This window comes from Hibiscus syriacus, unplaced genomic scaffold (genome assembly GCF_006381635.1).
Source record: "Hibiscus syriacus cultivar Baekdansim isolate YM2019G1 unplaced genomic scaffold, ASM638163v2 tig00112530_pilon, whole genome shotgun sequence".
NCBI lineage: Eukaryota > Viridiplantae > Streptophyta > Magnoliopsida > Malvales > Malvaceae > Hibiscus > Hibiscus syriacus.
In genome coordinates, this window is record NW_024063358.1 from 1,239,591 (window position 1) to 1,251,148 (window position 11,558).

General features: G+C 34.1%; 1 protein-coding gene across 1 annotated transcript; it reads left to right on the forward strand.

The window, feature by feature from the left end:
• The first annotated feature begins 8,184 nt into the window (after positions 1-8,184).
• Positions 8,185-10,695, forward strand: LOC120181720 (diacylglycerol O-acyltransferase 2-like). Its single transcript, XM_039186808.1, has 9 exons — positions 8,185-8,543; positions 8,662-8,736; positions 8,893-8,978; positions 9,185-9,291; positions 9,392-9,547; positions 9,640-9,726; positions 9,952-10,049; positions 10,211-10,298; positions 10,442-10,695. Exons 1-9 carry the CDS (start codon positions 8,347-8,349, stop codon positions 10,541-10,543), a joined length of 996 nt encoding a protein of 331 aa, XP_039042739.1. The 5' UTR covers positions 8,185-8,346; the 3' UTR covers positions 10,544-10,695.
• Positions 10,696-11,558: the final 863 nt, after the last annotated feature.

Consider the following 11,558-nt stretch of genomic DNA (forward strand, 5'->3'; position numbering starts at 1 on the left):
CTGTAGATACACATGATCAAAACAGTGTATGCATGCATGTATACGAATAATGTTATATCCTCTCAGGTATGTACATTTATAAAAGAAAAATGCAAGTGTATTCTGGATGGTCTACGGTATTGGTGTTTGCAGAGATTTATTGTTTGTATTGCTTGAATGACATTACTGGTTTTAATTTGATCTAACCAAAATTTGGTCTAAAGGGGTTCTTTGTTTATAAATAAATTTGTTTATAAGCATCGGTAATAGTTGAAAGAGTCCGCAAATGAACATTTTCGAATCTTTAATACAATTTTTTAGTGATTAAATTATATCTTAAAATACGATTTGGTGCTTAAAGAATATTTTGCTAACAATAGGTGTATTTCATTTTCAATGTTACACTTTTAGGTGTCTGGATCGTAACGATCGTTAAATTTAATTGTTATCTGACATGTGTCACGTATATATAAAATTTCAAAAATTAATTTACTTAAAAAATAAAACCCAAAAAACCCCTAAATTTTACATCTTCCGCTGCTAATCGACCACCGTCGATTCATGATCGTCACCATATGCACCATCAGAACCGTCTCACTGTCGTGACTAAATTTCAGTCCTCCACCTACTATGAAACTGCTTTGATCGTCGTGAAAAACGTCACGAAGGGTTGTCAGATTTTTAGGTTTTTCGTTGTTGTTTTTCGACGATTTTGACGGCTATAGCAGTCCGTACATTACACGATCGCTACTATTGAGTTCCTCAACCTGCTCCGAACAAAATCCGACCGGTGATGATCTTTCACCCTTGGCGGTGGAGGATGGGAAGAAGAGGGACGACGATGTGGGTTTGATTTATTTATTTATTTTTTAAATAATATTTTTATTATTAAAAGATTAAAAAATATAACGGTAAACACATAAAAGTGTAACGGAAAAAAATATAAACACCTAAAAGTATAACAGAAATAATATTAGAGACCTATTGTTAGCAAAAAAAAAATCTTTAAAAATCAAATCGTATTTTGAGGTATAGTTTAGATAATAAAATGTGTATTAAGCCTTTCCAATAATAGGTCTTTCCCAAAGCTTGTTTTAAAATGGGCTGCATTTTTATGCCAAAATTCAAGACCCAATATTAATTTGACTCTTTTAAAATTTATTATATATATTGTCAAAAATTATATTTTATATGAAAACTAGACATGGTAAATTATGTTGGATTTAAAAATATTTTTAAAGGTTAATAACTTCATATTAATAACATCATTTTCGTATGAGATGAGTACACATAAAATTTTAAGATAAACACAATTAGTAAAATGAATATTTAACTGAAGAAAATTTTAAATTCTAGGATGAATAAGTACTCACCTTGAGACCTAAACTAAAGGTGAATCCGCCATTACTTTCAATATATTTTTATCTTTGATTGTACAATTTTATACTAATTAAACTTTTGAATTTCATTTTTTATTTTTAGAAAATAAATATATATTCAAGCTTTTTTTTTAAAAAAATTATTACATATGACAGCATATCGTTGAATCATGCAACACTTTTTAACGTAAAATATGGAGTTAACATAATATGAGTAATATGAGTATAAGAGAGAGTGTCCAAAAAATTCTGAAAAGGGCTAATCTAGGGATACAATGAACAAAACATGTAGTAAGCTGAGCGTACTCTTATCATCCTAAAATCATTCTTGTATTTTTTTTAAGTTGTGATATCTATCGTTGATGATAGTTATTAATCTCTTTTTTCCTCAATTGCTTTTTAAATATATAAGAATATAATTATGAAACATGTGTTATTTTTTAATAAGTATAGGTTATATGATAACGGTGGGCAATTCATAATTCTGACTGCCGGAGGTCTCCCACGGAAGCTGCTCTCAACCTGACGTTGGGGGCAGCCTACTATCCCACCTCCCCCTTATTCCATTACATATATAAATAGGATCAGCTAATTATGTCATTGGACCGACCAGATACCAGTTCTCAAATAGTACATGAAGTAAAAAAGGGAAATGCTTAACATTTTTTTAAAATATAACATTTTTATTAAAAATAATTAAAAAGTTAATTTTTAGCATCCTCAGTTAAACTAAAGATATTATAAGAAAGGTAAATTAAAATGTTATATCTTCTATCTATGTTAAAATAATAATTGTAGAACATAATCATTAGTACTGACTGAAAATATAACTAATTAATTAAACCGGAATAAAAATCGTGTTGTAATGATTCATTATCTCAGAAGTTAATTCAGCCTAATGTGTATAATAGCAACGATGGACGAAAATCTTCTCGAGAATAACAAAGTTTTTCAAAATCTCGTATACTTGAAAGGTTAAAATAGACAAAGGTGATGTTGTTCTTCAAATTTTATTATTTTTAACCTTAAATTAAATTACCATCTCTTAAACTTTTTCCAACGAAGTATGAAGCCATCTCCCTTGGGGGTGGTAATAAAAAGGGCCGGACAAGGGTGGATATTACAAGACCAGTCACTTTCTTGCTATATTTTGTCCTCATCCTCCCTCCACCGTTGAAGGGATTTATTTATTTGACTTTTTAAAAGTTTAAATTATCTTTCATGAAAGTATTACGAATATAATGATATTCCAATGAAACCAATTAAAATTTTTGTACTAGTAGAGTTGACATGTCATATTTTATAATATTTAAATTTGATTTAATAGTAAAATAAATATCTAAAATATATATATTTTCTCAAATAAGTGTCTAAATTATTTTTTTTTTTGATTTATCTCGGTGCCTAACGTTACAAACATTATCCATTTAGGTGTCCAGACTGTCAACGGTATTAATTTTCCCGTTAAGTGACACGTGTCACAATCAGATGATTTTGAAATTTATTTTTTAAAATATTAAAAATATTATGATATTTATAAAAAAAACACTAACTTTTCTTATATTATAAAACAACCCCAAAATCCCAAATCCTAACCTTAATTCGCCGCCCTTTCTGGCCACAACCACATCCATCAACATAGTCTCTATCATTCTCCTACTCATACGTCGTTGTAGTTTCTGTCGATTGGTTGTTGGAATCGTATGAGATCTCGATTTTCATCATAGGGTTCGAGGGGTATAAAACGTTGATTCATCGACGATCGTCCGTCGATCGATCACGATCTCATGGGGGTTTTGGTCGCCAGGGTGAGGGGAGCAATGGAGATTCGTCGATGGTAAAAGTTGACTGTCGATGTGGGTTTAGGGTTTGAAATGAATGTTTTCAAAGTTTTGAGTTTATTTCAAAATTTGTGTTTTCTTTTTAATATATATAATTTTTATTTTTTAAAATTACCAGGTTGTGACACATGTCACTTAACGACGGAATTAACACCGTTGAAGGCCCAAACACCTAAATGGGTAATGTTTATAACCTTAGGCATCGAGATGAGACAAAAAATAGTTTATGTACCTATTTGGAAAAAGAGGTATAGTTTGGACACTTATTTTGGTATTAAGCCTTTAAATTTTCTCAAGTCGAATTAAGTTTATAAATTTCGAGTCGAACCAAGTTAAGTTGTACGAATTTATGTTTAAATTTAATTGTAGAGGTTTATAATATTATGATACTAATTGATTTTAATTTAAATGATTTTCTAGAATCGTATACAATATATGAGATATACATATATCATGCAAAATTAAGAGATATGATTCAAACTTAAAATTAAATCTACTAATTATTAAAAGTTGGAAAAGTTGGCCGTAAACTACTATTTTCGTCCACCGGGTGGCGCTTCACCCGAATCCAGGGGCGGGGCTATAGGGTGTACAACATGAGCAATCGAACAGGGCCCCGAAATAGCAAGGGCCCAAAAAATTAGATTTATTACAATAAAAATCTCATTTTTTTTTGTTTAACTCCACTTCTTTACGAGAAATGAGTTCATCTTTATGATCTCCCTATCCCACATCGTTAGTATTTGAGTTAGTAATATCACCAATCTCCTTATATATACTGCATTCAAACTTTACAATTTTTAGTAAGGAAATTTGCAAGGGCCCCTAAATAACAAGGGTCTTTTTTTAAGAATTTGCACAGAACCTCCAATGTCCTAGCCCCGGCCCTACCTGAATCTCCGCTTTTCGGCGCCGCATCGGTAACCGGAGATTCCACATCTTCTTCATCATCAACGGGGGAAGCCTCGGGTTCATCGCTAGAGGATTCATCATCCTTCTTGCCGCGGCTTCCCTTCTTTTTCATCCTTGTTATGATCTCTTCATTAATCTTTTTTGCCTGATCAGGACAAAGCTCCCCATCGGACGACGAAGTTATCTCGCGGGCAAACTTCCCTTTGGAGCTCTACTCGGTTTTCACGAAGATTTTCAATTTCTTACCATCAACTACTTCCATGAATAGCGTCGAGAGGAGTAATGCCAATAACAAAACGACGATCAAAACCCTCGCCATGTTGTTGATGGTTAAGGATGAGAATTGGACGGAATTTAAAGAGTTTCAACGGAGGTTTTTGCGGAGGATTCAATGGTTTGTTGATTCGGCCTGTTTCCTTATGGCCATATACATGTTTTCGTTTCGTGATGGTGCCACTGATCGGCAACATATTTTGGAAAACGTGTGTTGTATTTTTTTGTTCTCTCAGTCTCGGTTTTCAAACTTCGATTTAACTATTTTGAACTGACCAAATCATACATTTGATTTGAGTGGATGAATATCTCGACTAAAATTTTATGTTTACACCAATATTTAGTGTTTTGTATTTAGTATATATATTGTAAGCATTCACACTATACAAATTGAGGACGCTTTCTTTGGATGTCATATGAGGTACGGTGGTTCACCTAACTTAATCCGAAAATTATAAAATTTTCACATTATTCAAAAAAAAAATTCGCTTGACTCGAATTTAACCAATTTTTAAAATAAAATCCGAATTCAACATGATCTGACCTGAAATAATATATTTATTAAAAATATTATTTTTATTTAATAAAAATATGGTTTCATTGAAAGAAAATAATATATAGAGAGGTTATAATTATCCCTAAATATATAAGGTAAAATTATAATTTATTTTCGGGTTGGGTCATATATTTTTTACCTTAAACCCGAACTCGATCCAACCAGAACATAACCTTGAAAAAACTGACCCGACCCAACCTGAACTCGATTATTTTAAAATTATAAAGTATAATTTAACTATTAAAAGTTAAAATATTCTTCTAATTATAAAATGATCATCATGTTCATTATAAAGTATTGTTTTATTAAGTTCTTCAATTAAAAGTTATATCTTCTAATTATAAAATGGTCACATAACTATTCATTAAAAGTTAAAATATTCTTCGATTATAAAGTATTGTTTTATTAAGTTCTTCAACTATTAAAAGTTATAAAATAGTTTTCTAATTATAAAGTGTTGTTTTGTTAGTTATCTCAACCATTAAAAGTTATAAAATGATCACCCGACTATTCATGATGCTCCAAACTCGTCATTTTTCGTTAAAAATTAACTATATTCTGAGTAAACATTAACTTGTTGATTGTGATATGATAAAATACGATAACAAATTTTCAAATTGATTATCATATTTTAGTTCTCATGTTAACATCCAACTTAGACAATTGTCAGTTTTTTAAAGAAAAAAGATGAGTTTAGAACATAATGAATAGTCGTGTGACAATTTATAACTTTTAATGGTCCAAAGACTCAACAAAGCATCATTATATAGTCAGAAGACTATTTTATAACTTTTAATAATCAAAAGATTTAATAAAACAATATTCTATAATCGGAGGATCATTTGTGTACTTTATCCTTTGTTTTAATAAAAAAAATTAAGGCAAAAAGGTACAAGAGGTCCTGAACTTTAAAAAAACCCAATGTGACCCTTATCCTATTTTTTGGATCAATGTAGCCCTCCAACTCTAAAAAAACTCAGTGTGACCCTTTAATCAAAGTTTGCCGTCATTGACAAACAATTCATTAATTTCCGCTATTATAAATTGGGTAAAATATATTATTCATCACTCAACTATTTTCTTGTCTTCTATTTTGGTCACTAAACTCTAAATTTTTTCAATTTCAGAGACTTTAGAAACTTCAGGGACTAAGTATGTAGTTAACTCATTTTATTTTAAGGGTAAACTATACAAATGGTCACTTTTGTTTCAAATGATAAATTACTAATCATGGGTCCTTTTGTAAACTCAAAATAATTCAGGGATAAAAACCAATTTACCCCTTTTTCCATGTTTTCTTCTCCAACCCCCGAAAGGTTCAAGCCTGTAATTTCCATGGTGTTCTCATCAAATAAAATACTAATCACCACCTCGCCCAATTTATTACAAGTCGCCCCCATCACCATCACCTCCTCCATGTACAGAAACACAGCTTAGTTCCCCCCCCCCTAAGTTATTGTTTCATATCAGAAAACAATACCACGTTTCTATTGCTTATTTGTTGTGGGTTCTCAATGTCTTTTAACGTTATGTTTGGAAAAGTAAGAACCATGATCTCATCTGAACGTAATAAATTGAATATAAAGACTGTTTTGATTGTGAACTTGCAAACCAGACCTTTTTTATTTTAAACACAAAACCCACCACATTTATCTCCTCTTACCCTCACCACGGCAAAACCGCCTTCATCGACGCCACTACCGTAAAATCCGGTGTAATTACAAACATCGGACCCGACCCAATAGCGGGTGAGATTGGAAGGGTCGAAGAGGATAGCTTGTTTCCATGCTTGTAAAACTATGTAAGCATTTCTGAGGCGGGTTTTCAAAGACAAGTGATAGGTCGACAGTGATGTTTTCGCCTCGCTCACCCAACTCATCTCTGTAATATAGAAGCTGACGTTGCTTGATGTACAACGCTTCTTGGTCGATGAGGCGACCGCCATGGCTGGAAATGGAAAGGTGGTGCTTACAGGTAGGGTTGTAAATGAGACGAGATATATCGTGAGTACTCGAGATCGACTCGATAAATACTCGGATCGACTGGACTTGACTTGAGCTCGACTCGAGTTCTTAACGAGCCGAAACGAGTTACTTAATATTCGACTCGAAAATCTCGTGAGCAGCTCGAAAATATAATATATTAATATTTTATTTTTTTAAATAAATATTTAATAATATTAACATTATGTATTGATTTTTTTAAATATAGTACGATTTTCATGTATTTAAAGTTAAAGTTTGAGTTTGAGACTTTAATCGAGTTAAGTTAATAATTTTTTTTCATTTCGAGCCTATTTAATCTGCTCACAAGCTTCAATTCAGGATTTCGAGTTTGAAAATTTTAAGCTCACGAGTTTTCGAGTCGAGTTTCATTTCAGAGTTTTCGAGTCGAGTCGAGCTCAACAATACTCGAGTTCGACTCGACTTGTTTACACCCCTACTCACAGGAAGAGAAGCCGATGAAGAACGAAATAAGTACAAGTGTTAGATTGCGAAAAGAATAGAGCTTGGTGTTCATCTCACATACACATCTGATTTAACAAATGCCACTATTCTTTTTCTCTTGCAAAAGCAATAATGCTTTGGGGGTTTCGATTTGGAGGATCTGAAGAAGAAAATAGGAATATAAAATCTTTTAACAAATGCCACTATTCTTTTTCTCTTGCAAAAACAATAATGCTTTGGGGGTTTTGATTTGGAGAAGATCTGAAGAAGAAAATGAGAATATAATAGTGACTAAAATAAAATAAAAAATAGTTAAATGATGAATGCTGTAATTTACTTATTTTTTAATAGCATGACCAAATCCAATCAGCACCCGTCAGCTTTGAACAGAATGAGCTGGACAACTTGACGTGCCAAGTCAATCGAAACTAACAGTTTTTTTAGTTGAAAAATATTTATCAAAAGATCACATTAAAATTTTTCTTCAGAGTTGAAGGGTTATATTGATAAAAAAAAAAAGATGAGGGCTATATTGATTTTTTTAAAGTTTGGGGACCTTGGATTTTTTTTTTGCCAAAAATTAAAGATTCGAGGATTAAAATAACAAAAGCTTTAAAGAATTTTCTATTTTATTTTTTAAAATGGAGGGAGAAATTCGTCATTGTGTTGGTGGGGGTGCATGGGTGGGTGGGGCAATTTACCAAAAAAACAATATGCCGCACATGGTTAATTGGCTGTAGATAGACATCGGCACATGATTCTATTTCTATCTAGGAAAAAGAAAAGTAAAACTTGATTGAAAATGTCTATTTGCGAGTTACCACTTTCCAGAAAGATTATATATATTCGAGGAAAGGAAACCGCGTGTAAGTATCGCTTTTGATTACTGATTTGGTTAAGTTAACCGCCTCCATAAGTGGGTGCAGTTGTAATCGGTGTCGATTGGCCGATTTCGAACTATGGTGGAACAAGGGGAGGAGAGGCATGCGGCGGCGGCGGCTGGAACTGCGTATCGGAAGTTCAATGGAAAAGATGAATTTTCGTCCAACATGTTTCACGGGATATTAGCTATTGCGCTGTGGATGGGGTCTTTGCAATTCAACTTCTTTTTGCTTCTTTTCTCCTTTCTCTTCATTCCTTTTTCCAAATTCCTCATGTTTGTCCTCTTTTCTTTTTTCCTTTTTCCCATTCAAAAGCTTACTTTATCTTTTATTGGAAAACAAGGAATTTAAATGGCATAAATTCATGTGTTTTGTTTGATTCAATCTTCACAGGGTGGTTGGATTTCTGCTGGTGTTCATGGTTCTTCCTGCCGACCCTCATAGTAAATTTGGCCGGCGCCTGGCTAGGTATCTTTTTTATTTCTAGTAGATCAAATGAATATTGTTCACAGTTTATTTTTTTGATTTGAACGAAGAGTCGTATCAGATGAGGTAATGAAACTAAAAGAAGTTAACCGAGACAAACTTGTTTATAGTAATAATAATAATAATCTGAATGAACAGGTATATATCTAAGCATCTCTGCAGTTATTTTCCCATCACTCTCCATGTTGAGGACATCCATGCCTTCAATTCTGATCGTGCTTATGGTTTGTTTCATTCGCTTTTTCCTTTAGCTTATTCATGTCTTGCTTTATTCTCTGCCATGTATTTGCCTTATATGAATCTTGAAAGTGCTTGTGTTTTTCTGTTCTTTTACTTCTTAGCTTTATTTGAGTTCCCCACGCAGAGTTAATCAATAATTGAAGCACCATATGTTGAGAAACCAATAGATCTTAGCTTGCTAATGTTGCAGTTTTTGGTTACGAGCCACATTCGGTTTTTCCAATCGGAGTCGTCACACTCTCTGAACTCACTGGTTTTATGCCTCTGCCGAAAATGAAAACCCTTGCTAGCAGCGCTGTAAGGCTTTTCGAGTACATGAACTCTCGTATGCTACACATTACATGCTTCATGAATGAAGTTTCTTTTAGCTTTTAACGTGTAATGGATGAACGATTAGGGATTCAATACCCCGTTTTTGAGGCATATATGGACATGGTTGGGTGTCGCACCAGCGTCAAGGAAGAAATTCTGTTCCCTGTTGGAAGCTGGTTATAGTTGTATTGTGGTGCCTGGTGGAGTGCAGGAGATGGCTCACTTGGAGCATGGTTATGAGGTTTCATTCTTCTCACTCCCTTATAAGGGTTTCTTGTGCTCTTTCTTTGTGTATTTATGTTGGCAGGTACTTGACAATCTCTTGCCTTACAGATCGCCTTCCTTAACGCACGGAAAGGATTTGTTCGACTAGCCATCGAAACGGGGTGTCCACTGGTCCCGGTTTTTTGTTTTGGTCAGGTATCCATACTTCAAAGTTGATCAATCTTAGCATTTATACATGTAATTTCTTCATTTATAGTATGCATTCTTCCTGAAAATACTCGTTCTAATCCGAAAAAACTAGCTGCTATAGGATAGACTTGCAACTACTGCAGGGTCTTATATTCTTGTAGTTGTCTTTCTAACAACTTCCACATTCTATATCAACTGAATCAATTTTCTTGCTTCTTACTTGTGCTTCAGTCATATGTCTATGACTGGTGGAAACCAGGTGGGAAGCTCTACCTTCAACTTTCCCGAGCTCTCAAGTTCGCTCCGATCTTATTTTGGGGAATTTTCGGGTACGTATACAATATCTCTATTTTAATCCCAATTAGGACACTTTTTGTTCTTCTGTTGAACATTAATTTAGTTGATTTTTGCGGTGTTCTGTTTTCATTGATTAAAAAGCAGTCGTTATACATCTGCAGCTGTTTGAAATCCATTAACTTTTCTTTGGCAGAACTTATTTGCCCTATCAACGTCCCATGCATGTGGTGGTGGGCAAACCGATCGAGTTTAAGAGGGATCCGAAACCTTCCGCCGAAGAGGTATTGTGACTCATCTCTTGTTCGCACTGACGGCGTCTTTCTATGTTAAACTAAAATCCTCTGCAACATATATATATGTCTTCAGCAGAATCGTACCCGTATCCATCGAACGATGACACCTAAACCGATAATTTGTTTTGCAGGTCCAGGAAGTTCATGACCAATTTGTTAAAGCACTCCAAGATCTGTTTGAGAGACACAAAGCTGGGGTCGGATATGCTGATCTTCAATTAAGGATCCTTTGATTTGAACCAAGTTCATCGGTTCCTTTTAGCGAATCATGTAGGGTTATTTGCAATATAATTTAATACAAATAATTTTGTGGTACCAACATTATCCCATTAGGGTAAATGAACCAGTTCCATGTTATATTTTTATAAAAATAAGCCTTAATGCATACGGAGTACATTTTGCTTCAACATTATCCTTCTCATTAGGTGAAGCCCTTTAAAAAGTTTTCCTTGAACTCCTCCTGTCCAGGGGAAAGTGGCTCTTCTACTTCTTTAGGGCAAGTGCTACATTAATGCATGTCGAAGCCTCGTTGATTGGACTGGAAGCGCTTTCCATATTTTTGAAGGCTTCTTTGATCTGTGCCCTGATATGTTTTACCTGATCAGGGGAAAGTTCATCAATGGCAGTATCAGAATTACCTTCTTCCGGTGCTGCCGCCGCCGCCGTCAGGTACTCGGTGAAGCCCTTCAAAAAGTTCCCTGTGAACACCTTTTCCTGTCCAGGGGGAAGCGCTTCACTCTCGCCCATCGATCGCTTCTTGTTAACTTCGGCCTAATGAACCAAATACACATTGACCGCCATTCCAACGCCTAGATAAGACAATTGTTCCTGTTCTGGGGTAAACGACGAAGCGTCGTCGATGACGAAACTTTCCTTGTGTTGCAAGGCTTCTTTGACCTCTAAACCAACGTGTTTTACCTGATCAGGGGAAAGTTCGTCGTCAGCCAAATCTTCTGCGAAACTTGATTCATGTTTGACGAAGTCTTGCCCTAGTTAGTCATTTTAAAGTGCATTGCGCGTTACCTAAAGATATTCAGACTGATTCTATTACTCGATACTAGTATCATTTACTAAAGTGACTCGAGTGTCTTGATCGTTTTCCAAGTGTACAAACAAGGTTAGTTTTATTTAATCCTAGCAATTATTATTTGTATTATTCTAATATAAATTACTGTTATCATTTTGAGTTTTATTTGTTGTTAATCTGAGTATATGGGATACCTCGAGTCTAATCCGTTAATCATTGGA

What these genes read in the sequence shown, in the direction of transcription:
- LOC120181720 (XM_039186808.1), top strand. Translation starts at nt 8,347, where the DNA reads ATGGTGGAACAAGGGGAGGAGAGGCATGCGGCGGCGGCGGCTGGAACT. An exon ending in CCTTTTTCCAAATTCCTCAT is followed by an intron (nt 8,544 to 8,661) that starts GTTTGTCCTCTT and finishes CAATCTTCACAG; the next exon opens with GGTGGTTGGATTTCTGCTGG. An exon ending in ACTTGGAGCATGGTTATGAG is followed by an intron (nt 9,548 to 9,639) that starts GTTTCATTCTTC and finishes CTTGCCTTACAG; the next exon opens with ATCGCCTTCCTTAACGCACG.